The sequence below is a fragment of the Pyrus communis genome, chromosome 16 (assembly GCF_041283825.1).
Source record: "Pyrus communis isolate YQ-2024b chromosome 16, ASM4128382v1, whole genome shotgun sequence".
NCBI classification, from domain to species: Eukaryota; Viridiplantae; Streptophyta; class Magnoliopsida; order Rosales; family Rosaceae; genus Pyrus; species Pyrus communis.
The window spans coordinates 12560316-12576012 of NC_142580.1; the positions used below are offsets into that span (position 1 = coordinate 12560316).

The 15697-nt window shown below is 39.9% G+C and overlaps 5 protein-coding genes across 5 annotated transcripts; 3 read left to right on the forward strand and 2 right to left on the reverse strand.

Annotated features, from left to right (window-relative positions):
- Positions 1-1242: 1242 nt before the first annotated feature.
- On the forward strand, positions 1243-3525 carry LOC137731570 (protein CDC73 homolog). Its single transcript, XM_068470709.2, has 3 exons — positions 1243-2426; positions 2582-2664; positions 2822-3525. Exons 1-3 carry the CDS (start codon positions 1382-1384, stop codon positions 2912-2914), a joined length of 1221 nt encoding a protein of 406 aa, XP_068326810.1. The 5' UTR covers positions 1243-1381; the 3' UTR covers positions 2915-3525.
- Positions 3526-3841: 316 nt separating this feature from the next.
- Positions 3842-4828, reverse strand: LOC137730443 (non-specific lipid transfer protein GPI-anchored 5). Its single transcript, XM_068469431.2, has 3 exons — positions 4428-4828; positions 4188-4238; positions 3842-4065 (listed from the first exon to the last, which is right to left on the reverse strand). The coding sequence occupies exons 1-3, from the start codon at positions 4741-4743 to the stop codon at positions 3938-3940; spliced, it is 495 nt and encodes a 164-aa protein (XP_068325532.2). The 5' UTR covers positions 4744-4828; the 3' UTR covers positions 3842-3937.
- A 4726-nt stretch (positions 4829-9554) lies between these two features.
- Positions 9555-10847, forward strand: LOC137730548 (Bifunctional inhibitor/lipid-transfer protein/seed storage 2S albumin superfamily protein). The gene is made up of 4 exons (XM_068469532.2): positions 9555-9991; positions 10103-10129; positions 10320-10370; positions 10482-10847. The coding sequence occupies exons 1-4, from the start codon at positions 9655-9657 to the stop codon at positions 10691-10693; spliced, it is 627 nt and encodes a 208-aa protein (XP_068325633.2). The 5' UTR covers positions 9555-9654; the 3' UTR covers positions 10694-10847.
- Positions 10848-11392: 545 nt separating this feature from the next.
- On the forward strand, positions 11393-12731 carry LOC137732711 (uncharacterized). Its single transcript, XM_068471998.2, has 3 exons — positions 11393-12004; positions 12161-12226; positions 12352-12731. Exons 1-3 carry the CDS (start codon positions 11620-11622, stop codon positions 12564-12566), a joined length of 666 nt encoding a protein of 221 aa, XP_068328099.2. The 5' UTR covers positions 11393-11619; the 3' UTR covers positions 12567-12731.
- A 314-nt stretch (positions 12732-13045) lies between these two features.
- Positions 13046-15491, reverse strand: PBD1 (20S proteasome beta subunit D1). The gene is made up of 3 exons (XM_068470911.2): positions 15219-15491; positions 14976-15099; positions 13046-13643 (listed from the first exon to the last, which is right to left on the reverse strand). Exons 1-3 carry the CDS (start codon positions 15374-15376, stop codon positions 13311-13313), a joined length of 615 nt encoding a protein of 204 aa, XP_068327012.1. The 5' UTR covers positions 15377-15491; the 3' UTR covers positions 13046-13310.
- Between the last annotated feature and the right edge of the window lie 206 nt (positions 15492-15697).

Consider the following 15697-nt stretch of genomic DNA (forward strand, 5'->3'; position numbering starts at 1 on the left):
TTGATATTGGATCAATTGTTTTCTTTCTTTTGTCCTAACCCATGTTCTGAACGAGTCTCACATACATCATAGTACATGTTCCTCGTCATTGTGGACATCCCCCAAGAGTGGGGGATTTCGTGAGATTTCTGATTGGTTGTCTTGAGTTTCTAATAAGTTGTTTAATAGTTGGTATATTGAATCATATACATAATGGGCTAGTTTAGTTCGATCTTAACCGGATGATTATGAATTGTTTTATTTCTATATTAATAGATTAATGAATAGAATATTAAATCCGGTAAGAAGATAAAATCTCAAATCACCAATTTGTTTGAAATTTTTGTTATTTTTTCTTTTTTATTCAGTTGCTACAAGATCAACAATTCCATGACCTTGGGCTTCTTTTGATGACATAAAAACATCTCTTTCCATATCTTCGAATACAACCCATAAGGGTTTGCCTGTCCATTGTACATAATCCTTTTGACAGTTTCACGCAGCTTCAAAAAATCTTCCGCTTCCAAGATAAATTCTTCTGTATGTGCCTTATAAAAAGAACTAGCAGGTTGATGGATCATTACCCTGATGATATAACATAATAAATGTTAATTCTATCTCGCATGATGATAAGGTGAAGAGATAAAGAATAATAAAATATATAATTGAACAACTGTACATGCATCTTTTACGCATTGCATACGGCTTTATAATGAAATTCGTTTTTACGTTGCTTAAATATCAAATAAATTAAATTAAATATAGAGTCTATCAACTCAGGTTGGTAAATGATCTAATAACCACCCTTATTATTGTTTTTGGAGTAGTTCAAAAATACTATGATGGCTCCATTGCTTTATATATTTATTTCGTCAGTTACTTAGCAATCCCACACAGCCAAGATGTAGGTTTTGTGTTGGCCACATCATCAATTAATAAAAAAAATTTAACAGTACGTGGTACATTGCAACATAATGCAAAGTCTAAGTGATAATAAAAAAAATTTAAAATTCGAAGTGGTAAATATGCATATCAACAAAAATTCTAACATTTGAGGAAACTTCTTTTATAAAAAATAAAATAAAATAGAAAGTCGTTATTAACACTCTGATAAAGTAATACGATCGAAAAAGAAAAAGCAAAAGAGAAGGGAATTGTTTATTTATAGTGTTCACGACCACCATATTTCCAAATCCATTCCTCTATAGGATATAATCCAAGGCCCAATACATAAAATCTCACTCTACACAGAAGCCCTATATACACGAAGGGAAGCCCAAACCTCAAATCCCAAACCAGATAACTTCTCGTTTACTCTCCGACATCGATAGAGTCGAGTGTTTCAGTGATCACTCAGATCACTTTCCACTACAGCAGCAGCAAGCAAACTGCATCATCCTCTATGGACCCGCTCTCGGCCCTCCGGGACTTCACAATCCGCGGTGAGCTCGACAAGATCGTCCGGATCAACGACGAGTTCCGGTTCGGCTCCGACTACAGCTTCCCCTGCCACGCAGAGACCGCCTACCGCTCCAAGCAAGGCAATCTCTACACCCTCGAAACCCTCCTTTATTACGTCAACAACCACCATATCAAGCACACCGACTACATCCAGTGCGCCCGCACCCAGGGCATCCCCTCCGTCACTTTCCCCGACCGCAAGCCCCTCCTCGACTACCTCACCGGAAAGATCTCCTCCTCCGACTCCATCGAGTTCCTCCTCCCTCCCCAAAACGACGCCGTCCACCTCACCAAAATCTCTACCACCCTCGATTCCGCCAGCAGCGACAACGGCGATTACGACGCCTCGGATTCTAGGGTTTTTACTCAAATCGAGACGCCGGTGGACTGCATGTCGTTGATTTGCTCCAGCGAGCGCCCGTTGAAGGACCGGGAGGGATTGCTGGAGTGTAAAGGTAGGAACTTTTACGCCGTTTTGACCTCGGCGACGAAGCGAGAAGAGGAACGACAGCGTATTGAGTCCCAGCAGAGGAAGGATGGGCTGGTGGCGAAGAGTAGACTAATGGGTTCCGACGAGAGGGGCATGACCGGGTTCGGAGACGAATCGGGTTACGACCCGAACCCGAAGCCCAAATTGCACCTCAAGGGGGGTAAAATTGGGGAAGGTGTGCCCATAATTTTGGTGCCCAGTGCTTTTCAGACGCTGATCACGATTTACAATGTGAAGGAGTTTTTGGAAGATGGGGTTTATATACCCACTGATGTGAAGGTGAAGCAGATGAAAGGGGCGAAGCCGGACTGCGTGACGGTGCAGAAAAAGTTTAGCAGGGATAGGGATCGGGTGGTGACTGCTTATGAGGTTAGGGATAAGCCCTCGGCGTTGAAGGCAGAGGATTGGGACCGGGTTGTGGCGGTTTTCGTGTTGGGGAAGGAGTGGCAGTTCAAGGATTGGCCTTTCAAGGATCATGTTGAGATTTTCAATAAGAGTAAGTGAAAACTTTCAGTTCTGATTTTAATTGCATTGAGAAATTGTTATCTGGGTCATTGAGATTTTAGCTTTCTGAATTTATTTTATGTGACCTTTGAAAGTTCATTGTAGCTGATTTCATGTGTTGTTTGTGTATGTGGTGTTGTGATGCAGTTATGGGGTTTTTCATGCGGTTCGAAGATGATAGCGTGGAGTCAGCAAAGATTGTGAAGCAGTGGAATGTGAAGATCATCTCGGTGAGCTATTTTTGCCATCTTGAGCTTCCTTGCTTCTTTGTTTTTAGATAGTTATGCTAGTTAGGGTCTTGCTTTTGTCATTAGAATCAGTGTTCCACTTCATTCTTGTTTTTTGTTTTGTTGTTGGTCAATATTGAACTGTCTTCTAAATGTGCAGATTAGCAAGAATAAACGACATCAAGATAGAGCTGCGGCATTGGAGGTGTGGGACAGATTAGAAGAATTTGTGCGGTCAAGATCACATTCTTGATGTGCATCAAGTTGCGGAAGAAAGAGATTATAGCAGTCATGTTGGTGCAGGTTGCGCTTTTGTGCTCCTTCAACTTTTAAGTTTTGCTATCAAAATGTTGAGGATTTTTTAGGATATGTAACGTTTCACTTTTTTTCTGAGGAGTGATGAGACTATATCAATCTAAGAGTACATGGAGATGCTTGGCTGAATATCCAGGGTTGGCAAGGAGAATGGCTGAGGATAGATACTTGAAGATGGACTTGTTGTTTTACATATTTGCAATGTTAAGCAAACCTTTGCCCGACCATTGCAGATATGCAGAGGGTTTCCCAGTCCATCTAAAACTGATTGAGAAACAGTGGTCCGCGCTATTGAACCTTCTTTATCTGAGGTTGTGCAAGACTCTGGGTGACATTCATCGAATGCAGTATCTTCACATATTTGCAAACTAGTCGGAAGGTATACAGGTCCAACATCTCCAGCCATCTAGGGGGACAAACTGCGTTATACAGCAAACGCTCGTCGTGGAAGTGATGTGTATATCCGCGAGGACGGAGATTGAAAAGCCTATTTGTATATTGTGATTGATGTTTATGATCATAATTCTAATTCAGTTGATTGTAGCAGAAGATCGTCGATAGTGTTTTTTGATTGGGAAAACTAATGAAAAGGGTTTGAAAACTTTGAGTTTTAATGAAAATGACAAAATAAAAGGTAAAAAGAATAGTACATGATTGACTTTTTAATATAAAAATATGGTTTTTCGTTAAAGTGATCGGAAGTTTTTTTGTTAAAAGTTATTCTTTTTGTTTTTCACTCAAAAGCCAGAAAGCATTTAGTATCAAAGAAGGGACTAGTACAAATACCATATCAACCTCTCTGAGGTTACAATGGATACATCTATAATCTAACAACTGAATTCAAAATAATACTCCAATACGTTAATAATCACAAACGGTATTATGCGTTTAACTCAAAAAGCTTGGCCAACAGAAACATATTATGTGTATTACTCGAAAAGTTAGACCAACAGAAAGAAAATCAGCACATTGTGAAGGTAGCGTATGCTGTAGCCAAGAGAAGAAAGAGTTGAGTCGGAGTGGACATCTTGATGGAGTACCCGTCCGACATGCCGCCTTGAGTCGATGGTACAGTTTTTGAACCGGTTCCTGCACGATATGAACACCAATACAAAAATTTAGCGTCAACCTCACAGATGGAGCAGAGGATCAAAATTTCAACAGATTCATTCGCAACTAAAAGAATCATATGAACTGTTTTGTGCTAGGACCTTCATTAGGAGAGTCTGCTGCTCCTGTTGGAGAGCCAGCCGGAGAAGCAGCTGCGCAAATATAGCGGTATTCAAGTTATTAGAAGAAGATTAAAACCAATCATTAGAATGTGAGCATCCAACCGAAATTAATAGGGTGAGAGGCCCAAGATCATTTATGCTATTAGGGAAAGCTTCAATTCTCTGATGTAGGATTCACTCAAAACACCGACATAAGACATTGATCATATGCAGGCTTACCATTGCACTTGCTGAGTGGTGGAGTCTGGACATTGCAAGCACCAGGCAATGCCAGAGCCTGAGTCTGGTTCACATTGATCCCTAGCGATGATCCACCGCCATTAAGGACCTCACACAAACACTGTGGGGAGGAAGCGACAACGCTGGCGAGCTGCGAGCAGCACCCGGAAGAAGGGGTGGAGGAGTTGCCAGTAATGTAATTGAGGCAGGGTGACATGCTGATGATCACGTTTGTGCAACTAGACTGGGCTGCTGCCCTTGCCAAGAACATGGTCACTAGAACAAGGACTAGAGACATCTCAAACTTTTGTGCCATTGGAATATAAGTTTTTTTGGGTTTGTGTGGGAAGTGATTGGGAAGCTGTGGTATATCTGAACTGGGATTTGAGTGTTTTGATTTGTTTGGTGGGGAGAAGTATGGGGCTTTTTGTAGGGGGGGGGGGGGGGGGGGGGGGGGGGGGGGGGGGTGTGGGAGATGAAGAAAGAGGACAAAAATGTTGGCTTAATTGGTAACCTAAAAAATGTTGGCCTAATTGGTAACCTAAAAATTGTTGGCTTAATTGGTAACCTAACTATTCATACTTGTATTATGTCACAAAAGGTTCTTCATTTTGTTATGAAGCTTTAGATTTAATAATTTGATTCAATTGTTGTATGGCTTAGCTGGCTATGGAATAGTACGAAGGTCGGTTATTGGGTTACCAACTTCTACCGTTTTTGGCATAGATTAGATCCCAACTTACAACTTTTAGATATTCAAGGATGAGTTGTTTTGTATTTACTGGATAACTCACTGTATTTGTAAAGTACGTCGAATTAAACATGAAAGAAACTTATACCTCTCATGCAACCAAATTTTAGTCTCAGTGACGTTATCTCCAATAAATACTTACCACGTGTTTGAAAAAATTAAATTACAATGAACCATTGACACATTGTGAGTTGGTGACATGAGAAAGCTTCTCCTTCCAATCCTCGCAAATGGCACACACATAATTTTAGAAGAATAAGTTTATTTTGTGTCTAATCCATTTTAATCCCTTCAAAATAAAAAATATTCATTTACTTCTACGTTCAAATAGATCTTAAATTATAATTTATTAAATCCAAGTAATAGGCACCAAATGAGCCTCGTAGAAGGTCATACCACAAGAGAGATGGCCGATAGCGAAACTCAAAGCCATACTTTATTCTATCTAAGAGAACAATATTTACCAACTCAATCAATCATTGTTGGCTAAAGTACTTTTATCTTTTATTTTCTCTATACGAGTAATATTAGGAAAGTGAATCGCAAAACACGTCAAACTTAAAAACTGATATATACTCTTAAGTTAAGATAACAAGCCCTTCAAATAAATACTTGTTAACATAATTACTTCGCCCTTGAAAGAGAAATTTGTTAAGATAATTACTTCTTAAATTGCCCAGATGCTATATTTGAAAGAGATTTTGGAGACAATGGTAACTACATTTCTTTTTCTTTTTAGAATATTGCGCATGATTTGTTTGACAATGACGATATTTTTGGTAGCTTGTAGAACAAGGAAAGTTGATCTGAGCTTATGATTGTGAACAATGAAGAAAGTTTAACACCTGTCCATGAGATGAGGTATGGTGAACTACTCTTATCCTGTATTTGCTCCTGTCCACGAGATGAGGTAAGGTGAATTACTCTTATCCTGTATTTGCATGCTTCTCACAGCATATCTATGCTCGCATGCTGGTCAGTAAAAAGTTACTCGTCATACGATTATTCGACCCCTTTGCTTGAATAGCAAATGTGGAACGATTTCCCTATTATTGTGGCCTCGTGATACAATAATACATATAAAAGGAAATGTCTTATTGAACGAGGGCACAGCATTTTGGTGAACCCTAAGTCCTTCTCCTAAGCCTGTAACAGGAAAATGATTGTTGAAGCCAATTCTACTCTTTTTTTTTTTTGTATTTCAAAGTTATTATTTTTCAATAATTATAGAGTTTCAATTACATAGTTACAAAGTTTGAATTTTTGTGAATAGTCAATAAACATTTGTAGATCTCTCGTGGTCATTCTTAGTATTTTTGGATAGAGCTCGATCCTACGAAGATATAGGCTAAAACCATTCGTGAAACGGAGTTGTAACGATAAATTTACAAATGACTAAAGTTGGGGCAAAAATGATCATTGAGACCTCTGTAAATAGAATTATAGAAGGCCCCATATTTTTTGGGGAGCCTTCCTATTTCTGGCGAATTGACTCGTGAGTCGACTGGGATCACCCTATTGCAGCAAACTCGACCTGCCTCCTGGGCGAGTTTACTAGGCCACTAGACTCCTCTCATCACCACGAGCACAACTCACCCCAATTCGACCATGTTTGGCCTCTGTTTCCAACAGGTGGAGCTCGACGGCTTCGAGTTGTCTCGACTGGAACTTGTCGTCGCCGTCCACCCCGATGCCAACTATCACCACAAGTTGATAGCTCTTAAGCCCAGGAAGAGATCCCCACCCCTGATCATGCAGTTGAGCAGCAACGGCGGCGGTATGAGGCTTGGCCGCCACGAGCGACGCTGCATGGCCAGTAACCCGACTTTGCTTTCCAAGGCTAATTTCGATGTTCTAATCAGTTTTTAATTTCCGGTGGATGTGATTCAGTTGGTAGAGCCTACTTTTGTAAATGGCCTCCACTTGACCTTTGTTGTAGGCAAAGATTCGACCGTTGGATCGTTAGGAAATTTTAGTGTGTTATTGTGCATATTATTTTATGCTTTTAGGAATTTATGGATCGAAAATCTAATGTGCCAATCCTTCAAAATTGATTACATAGGGTTGTTGATCGTATCGTTGACCCCGTTGACTCAAGGTTAACTTTCAGTCAACATGTTTCGAAACATTCTTGAATGTTGAAGTTAGTATTATTAGATACCTATCAGAGCCTAATGGGCGTACCTTAATCAATGTGTCATCTTGAAAGATGCATCTTGATTCGTGTGCAAGTGGCACCTTACTAAGATTTACGTGCTTATTATGCTTCCAAGAGAGAGTTGATAATGTGTGATTGCTACTATATGATGATGAGTTAATAAATCTATTAGAATTTCAGTAGAACTAGTATGTATGAGTATTCAGTGTACTGTACTTCTTATGATTAGATCATACTTGGTTGATACGTGAAACCATTAGTGGTATGTGTTCACTATGGAAATGAATGACATATGATGCATGATGTGTGAAAATGAGACTATACCATGTAGCAGTGTGGTACATAGATGGTCTTGCCTGGTTAATCATCATTGGGAGACCATACTATTAGTTGACACTCATGGTTTTGCCTAGTTAATTTGCACTGGGAACCATGTGCATACTAGGCGTGACTTTGCTTGGTAAATCCGTATTGGGGGATCACTACCTAGTGTTATTGGATATGGTCCTACTTTGTTAATATGTATTGGGGGGCCACACTATTAGTTTTATGCATATGGTTTTGCTTGGTTAATCCGCATTGAGGGACCATACACATTCTTGGGGTAGTTCCGTTGAGTTAGTCTGCAACCCTATATTCATTTGGATTCCGTTGAGTTGGTCTAGAATCACACTTCCCATTTGATTCCGTTGAGTTGGTTAGCAAACCTATATTCCTCTAGATTCCGTTGAGTTGGTTTAGAAATCCACTTCCAATTCGATTCCATTGAGTTGGTCTGGAATCTCACTTCCGATTTGATTTTGTTGAGTTGGTCTAGAACCCTATATTCCTTTGGATTCCATTGAGTTGGACCGGAATCGCACTTTCGATCTGGTTCCATTGAGTTAGTTCAGAACCCTATATTCCTCTGAATTCTTTTGAGTTGGTCCAGAATTCCACTTCTAATTCGGTTCCATTGAATTGGTCTAAAACCCTATATTCCTATGGATTTTGTTGAGTTGGTACGAGATCCTACTTCTGTTATGTTGAGTAGTCTAAAATCTATTGATTTATACATTTAGTTCCATTGAGTGATTCTGGAACTCTAAGTTTTCCTGCTAGATAAGGCCATGATAAATTTTGGAAGTCATTGTAAATATAAGATGTTTTGGGCTTTAACAAAAGGGTGCACTACGAATGGCTTGATCCCGTCATAGGATACGCAGGCAATCGAACCTAAAGGTTAGTTGCAGCGATGCAATAAAAGGAATTTATTAGTACTACGCAATCTAGCTCATAAATTTAGTCATGTTTCAAGATTAAATTTTCAGAATATGACAATTATTTGTTGTATCGCTACAATTACTGTCCTGTCGTCACGTGTCAATCTTGGACTTATATTGGAATCGGGGCGTGAAAAATTATTTCTTTTACATATCCTTTTTTATAATTAAATGATTCTTCTCTTTTCATGAAAATTTAAAAATCTGCTAAACGAAATAGCAACATGTTCATAGGTAATTCTTTTGTTGATTCCTAATTGTGTACAAGTAGCATAATTGGCTTAGTTTTGGCTCTCAATTTTCGGGAGTCCTTGTATTAATGATTAATGAGAAGTCAGATAATAACAATGACTGAAATTGAGGCAAAATTTTTTATGTAACTTGTTTATCATTATGTGTCAATCTCTCACACACCACATGATTGAAATTGGAGCAAAATAATTACCATTAATTTAATACCCTATTATGTTCTATATCCCAAATCACATGATTAGACCATGTACTACGTGAAATAAACACATATTGATAACCGTCGATTATATGAGAGAATCTCTCTAAAAGTGGAAGGTTTGGAATGATTGTTTTGCATGGATCCAATGCACACCTCTTTTCACTTGGTGTTACTTAATTTTGGTCACACTTTCATTCTTTATGTTCCTATTAGTATGATTCTATTTCTAACAGATTTGAGCTATGAACCAACCATATGAAGCCATATAATAAAACCCAGGCTTGGACGTTTCTTAGTCAACAAGTCTCTGCCCAAATGCAAGTCAAAATATGCTTCATAAATATGCCACATAATACTAATCCCACCTACTCAAAAACCCCATTTTTTCCACATAGTTCGTTAAGGTAGTTGATCTCCAAAAACCAACTCCAAATATTCACGTTTCCTTCTTCCCTCCACTTCTCCTTAATCCCTTATAAATTCTCTCACCCTTCTCACTTACAAACACAACTCATGATTCACAATTCACCATAAAGTTGTACACATTTCCAGCTCCTACGGAACCACAAATTTCCTTCCGATTTCGACACAAAATATCAGATACTATGGAGATTTTCATGCCGTTCCCCCGTCTAGTTATGGCAATGGCAGTGGCTCTGGTCCTGGCTCTGCCAGTCTCCGCCCAAGTCAGCTCCCCTTGCACCGCCAACATGATTTCTAGCTTGTCCCCTTGCATGAGTTATCTCACTAATAGCAGCGCCAATGGTACATCACCAACCGCATCCTGCTGCAATTCGCTAAAATCCGTCACAAGTACTAGCAGGGACTGTGTGTGCCTCCTTGTGACTGGAAGCGTTCCCTTCCAGTTGCCAATCAACCGGACTCTAGCCCTCTCTCTTCCTCGTGCCTGCAACATCCCCGGTGTCCCTCTCCAATGCCAAGGTTAATTTAAAACTCTTGTAATTTTGACATGCTTTTTCAGTATTATCAACATGTTTAATTATGTGTAATTTTCTATATGAATACTAACATGAACATACGATGCTTGTGCAGCCGCTGGTGCACCCAGTCCTGCTCCAGGTACCATTTAGTCTGACGGTTTGTAATTTTAGGTTAATATTGCCTTGTCAGTCAGTCGGACATGTTACGATATTGTTTGAGCTTGACAATGTAATATCATAACAATGTTGGACTGTCTGACGAGTGAACATTTTCATATATTGTATGGTTGTTAGTAGGTGAACTAATGCTGTCTAATTGAATTTGGCAGGCTCCCTGTCGCCAACTCTTTCTCCTGGAGCTTCACCATCTGCTCCAACAGGTATTTTCTTAAATGAGTACATTTTCGAAGAAGCTTTGTAATGTTAAAGCGTTCAAATTGGTGACGGTTCTTAATATTGATATGCCTCGCAACATGCTTTCTGTTGAGCAGCTTCCTCTGTCCCAGAACCCACCTCATCAGCTGAGTCACCGGAATCCGACAACACACAAGGTTTAACTCCACCATCTACAACAGGGGGCTCTGCAGCTCCAACTGCAACTACTGGGAGCCGCCCGGTTCTGACTCCATCAGCTGCCACGCCCTCTTACTCGCCTTCTCTTCTGCTATTGGCATCCGGCGTTCTAGCTTTCAAGTTTTTCTAGGCTGATTATGTTATGTTCATCTCTATACATATTCTTTCGTACATTGTTGTATGATTGTGAGTGTGATTCTTGTTTTTTGCTACTTCAGATCATTGTAAGCCATGTATTGGTGATTATTTATTGTATTAGTGAAATAGATATTTGTTTCGTTTTATTTGGGATCCTTTCAAAAATTCAGTTTCAGTAAATTACTTGGAGACTCATGAACGGATGACATAATTTTTTCTGTTTTCGTGTGAGAGGTTGCATCGATCACTCACTACTCACTCCGCCCTTAATGAAAGAATGTTGAGATGCAATTGATTCCAACGTTCTTGAAGTTCTGTGCGGAGAGAAGAGTGAAGTGCTTGATGAAATGAGTCATAACTCATATGGTTATCGCTTGTCCGTAATGAAAAATGATTTCGGTTTCTTTCTGTTGAACTCTAAGTAGACGGATTCGAAGTTCGAATCTGTAACCATGTGGTTATCTGCAAATTTGAGAATTTGTAAGCATTTATATAAAAGCTGGGGAACAAGCATTGTATTAAGCTTTAATGAATTCTCCATTTCCTTCGCTACAATAAATTGGTGAATATTGTAATTTTTCGAATAATGAGTAGTTTGATACTTCTATCAATTTCTTGTTGAGCAATGCTAAAAAAGATCGTGTTACTGCATATATGTCAGTCGGCCAAGACAATGTGCCCGTCTCATGAACCGGAAGTCAATTCCTTTTAATAGATTGGAGTTGTTTAGCTACACAGTTTGTTAAAAGAAAAATTCTAAATGCCGCCAAAAGGCTAAGCTTGGGCAGTTATAGATCACGCTCTCTTCGTTATTAACTGCCTACTCACTCAATCCCAATTCACACAAACCAGAAAAGGGCACTTCTGGAATTATCAGAATTCCTCTGTTCCCGCCATTTCTCTCTCAAACTCTCAAGCATGATGACCACCACTACTGCTCCTCCTCCTCTCATGGCCATCCTCCTAGCCTTGACGCTCGTCATTCTCGGCTTGGAATCAGCAGAACCGCCGCCGTCTCCGCCACCTAGTTGCGCCGACGAGCTCGTGAGATTCTCGCCGTGCCTGCCTTACGTGTCGTCTCCGCCAAACAACCTCTCCGACTCACCCCCACCCAAGTGCTGCGACGCGTTCTCGCTGTCGATGGAGTCCGGCGGCGCGCTCTGCCTTTGTTACCTGGTCCAGGATCCTCCGATGCTGGGGTTTCCAGTAAACGGGAGTCGCGTTCTGTCTCTGTCTTCCACTTGCCCTCTCAGAGACATTTCCACAAACGCAAGTGCACAATATTTGGAGTCTCTCTGCTCAGGTTCTTCAATTTTCTTGAACATTTTCTTCTGGCCAAATTAGGGTTCTATATATCGATGCAGAAATTACCAAACTTATTTTAATTCTTGACGCCATGATGTGAATTTTAAAGAAATTTTGGTTCTCAAATTCCAATTTTGTTGCGTAACTGCAACAGGATCACCAGAACTCCCTCCTCTCCGCAGCTCAACAATTTCAGTGATTTCAAGTCCTCCTCCTTCAGGTAGTTTTAGTCCCGCTCACCCCATGATTTTCTTGGATTTTTTTTTTTTTTGGTCAAAGATGCAATGCAGAAACCTTTGATTTAGCAAGAACCCTAAAAATCCCATTTTTACTATTATTTTGCAGGTTTTGATTCTGTGGACAATGCTTCATCTCCTCGCATGAACTTAGCACCAGAACCAGCATACAATTCAAGCATTCCGCGGGGAAACAGATCGCCAACTCCGCCAAGCTCAGCGGTAGAACCAGCAAGGATTTCAGCTGCAATGAAGCAAGTGTACTTGAGCAACTCTTGGATTCTACCTGCCATTGTGAGCTTTCTTGTTCAGACATTCATCTGATGCTTCCTACATTCATTGAGACTTTACATGAAAACTTCAACGCCCTTTCGGCATTTCGTGTACTGACTTGATCAGGAAACTTGTGCAGTTACCCTGTCACATTGGCATTCATGAAAAATTGTACATTCACATATAAATTTTGAGATGACAACCTGTGTTAGTTGAGCAATGAAGTGTGCTGAAATTCACCCACTCTCATTTAAGTTTCATCCGCACAACTTATAAAATCAACTTTTGTCTTTCCCGCATAAACAACGAACAAATTGTAGTTCTACTTGAAATTGGCATCACAAATCCTGCTCGAATAGTTCTAGCTAGCCTCTAGGGATTCATAGTAAAGGACGACCCCAAAGCCAACAAAACTCTCTGCTTGAGGGTCGGGAGAATGTCCATCATCCGTAGTCTTATCCTTGCTTTGCAAAGAATTTGTTTTCACTAAGTAGCAAATAATTTGTAGCCAGACGGCCCGGAACTGGTCATTTTGTCAAAAGGAAAAGTAAATAAATGATAACAAATAACCAGTCATTACAAATGAAACTCACTTTTAAAAGACCATTTCTCCTTCCAAAATACAAGTATTCCAGCAGCATTCACATCACAAGTTCAAAGAAGACAGCTACTGTGAGCATTTTCGATAGGTTCTGGAGGGGCATCAGATTCACTTACTAGAGCAAAGGAAAATTTAGCCAACAAAAGTTTAAAAGTATAATAAACACAAGTCAGGTGATGCTTTTAAATGATCAATCATGCAGCAGCAACACCGGCATCCCTGATGGACTCTCGCCATGCATATTCCCTTGCCCCGTCCTTGTCAACAATCTTGATCACAAAGTTTGGGGGAGCCACCACCAGCCTTGACCGGATCTCAATGATGCACTTGTCGACCAAGTCAATTGCTTCCTCCACGGACATGCCACTGTGGTAGTGCCTGTCCATCAGCGAGAGTGCAAAGTACGACCCATATCCAAAGGCTCCCTTCTCAACCTTGTGAAGAGTGGCAATGTAATCGATGTAGTAAAGGGATGCCCCAGCCTCCTTGTCAAAACCAGCCATCAAGATGTTCACCATGTATGGATTCTGCAAAATCAAATTTTTAAAAACCAGAAAAGAAAGAAAATATCAACTATCAACTATTTAACTCTATCTACTAATACAATCTCATCCCAGCATCTATCACTCATTCATAACAACTGAATTCTCTCTGAAGGTAAAGTCAAAAACATCCCTCTAAGGATAAACTTAGCCGTTTTCTTCTTGATGAACAACAAAATAAATTAATTGTACATGAAAATTCCAAGTGGACTTTGAACCGGACAAAGAAAATGGATAACTATGAATTGTTACAATTCACAAAATCAATAAAGCAAAGGTTTGCGACTCAATAAGGAAAATCATAGCACGATGTAATCACCCTTGAGATTTTAAGCACAACCCCCCTTGTTTATGAGGTTAGAGCCATGTCACTTTCAACCTTACCCATGAGAAGTGAACTGGTAGTGCCTATAACACCGGTAAAGCCTGCTTGAGGAACACAAGTTGACTACATAACTTTGGGAATATTACGTAAGCATATTCACTTTTTCCTGAATAATACTTTCGCCTAGGAACAGCCTAAAAAAAATAAGAAGCATACATAATTACTTGTAACTTCCAGATTTGCCCTTAACATTCCAAGCGTTTGATGAAAAGGTATGAACATCCATGAGATAAAGTTCTAGAATGTAGATGCAATATTGTTTGAACTCATACGTAAGCAGTAATTCAAAAGGAGGTTTAATGTATAAAACATATGGGAAGAAGGATTGGTAGGATATTCTGCAGACTAATAGGGTTGGACTTGAAGGCAAGAAGTCACTAGAATTTTAGTATTGATTCAGGAATTTTAGTATTTTTTAGCATGCCTAATTAGATTCATAACTCTTGTCAACCCAGATTGTATCGTCATATAACTAGCATCTACAGAACCTACATGCATCACTACCAGATTATTTGACACACAAATTTTCAGTCTCTGATCACTTATCTTGGCAATATAACTTTAACTCGGTAAATTACCTCTTATGTGACTGTCAATTAAAGCATACCATTGCGAGATTTACTCAAGTTATACCTAAACCCCAATCAAACCAAAACAATGTGCACAAAATAAAACATTTACCCTATTCACATATTTAATCTTTTTTCGGTTTGAACCCGCATCATGTAGTTAACTTCCACTTTGTTTCATTCTAACTAAACCCCAATTACCATAACTCAACAAAAACCCTAAACTTGCAGGAGGGGAAAACCCCTAAAAAAAATATAAGATTACTAACCTAAACACCAGATCCCTAATACTGGTAAAAAATCCAATCAACCAAACCATATACCCCAAAAGTTTATTTAACGTATCCAAGAAAAAGCCCATACCTTTCGCAAGGCAGTGGCGAGCTCACCGCGGGTGAAATTGGCAGCAGCAGCGGTGGTCAACGGAATCCCGTTCCGGAACTGGTACAATGCCACGTTCTTCTGTATGTATTCGGTGAACTGAACCCTAATTTCCCCAAAATATTCAAAAAAAAAAATCTCAATCAGGATTCAGATTCCAGAACACGATAATCGACAATCAAACCGAATCCCAGAAACGAAAATTAAAAAGAAAATATTTTGAACCTGTCGCCGGGCTCGCCGCTAGCAGCGACGAGCTTGTGGGAATCGAGCACCATGATCTTGTCTTCGTTGGACTTGTGGACCAGTATGCTGTGCACGGCTGAAGTGTCCGCTGCCACGACAGCGAAGCCATCGCCTACCAAACCGAAGATGGACTCCATTGCTTGTTGATCTGCTGGCTTGTCGAGTTTCGATCTCTCTCTCTGGGTTTTCTGATTTCTTTGGAGCTGGGGTACACTGTATTCTGCTCTTGGGTTAAAAAATTTGGAGGTAATAGCAGTGGAGGCAACTTGAGGAACAAGTTCACTCATTCAGAGGCCGTTATTGGGCCGGGCTCAAGTTTTAATCTATGTGTCCAAATCCGCTTATATGGCCCGGTATGCGGGCTAGCAAGGTTAGGAGTGTTAATTATTTTCCTACGTTCATTTTACGTCATCTCTAATGACGGTTAAGAGCTAAATGGCTCAAAAAATCAAACCCTC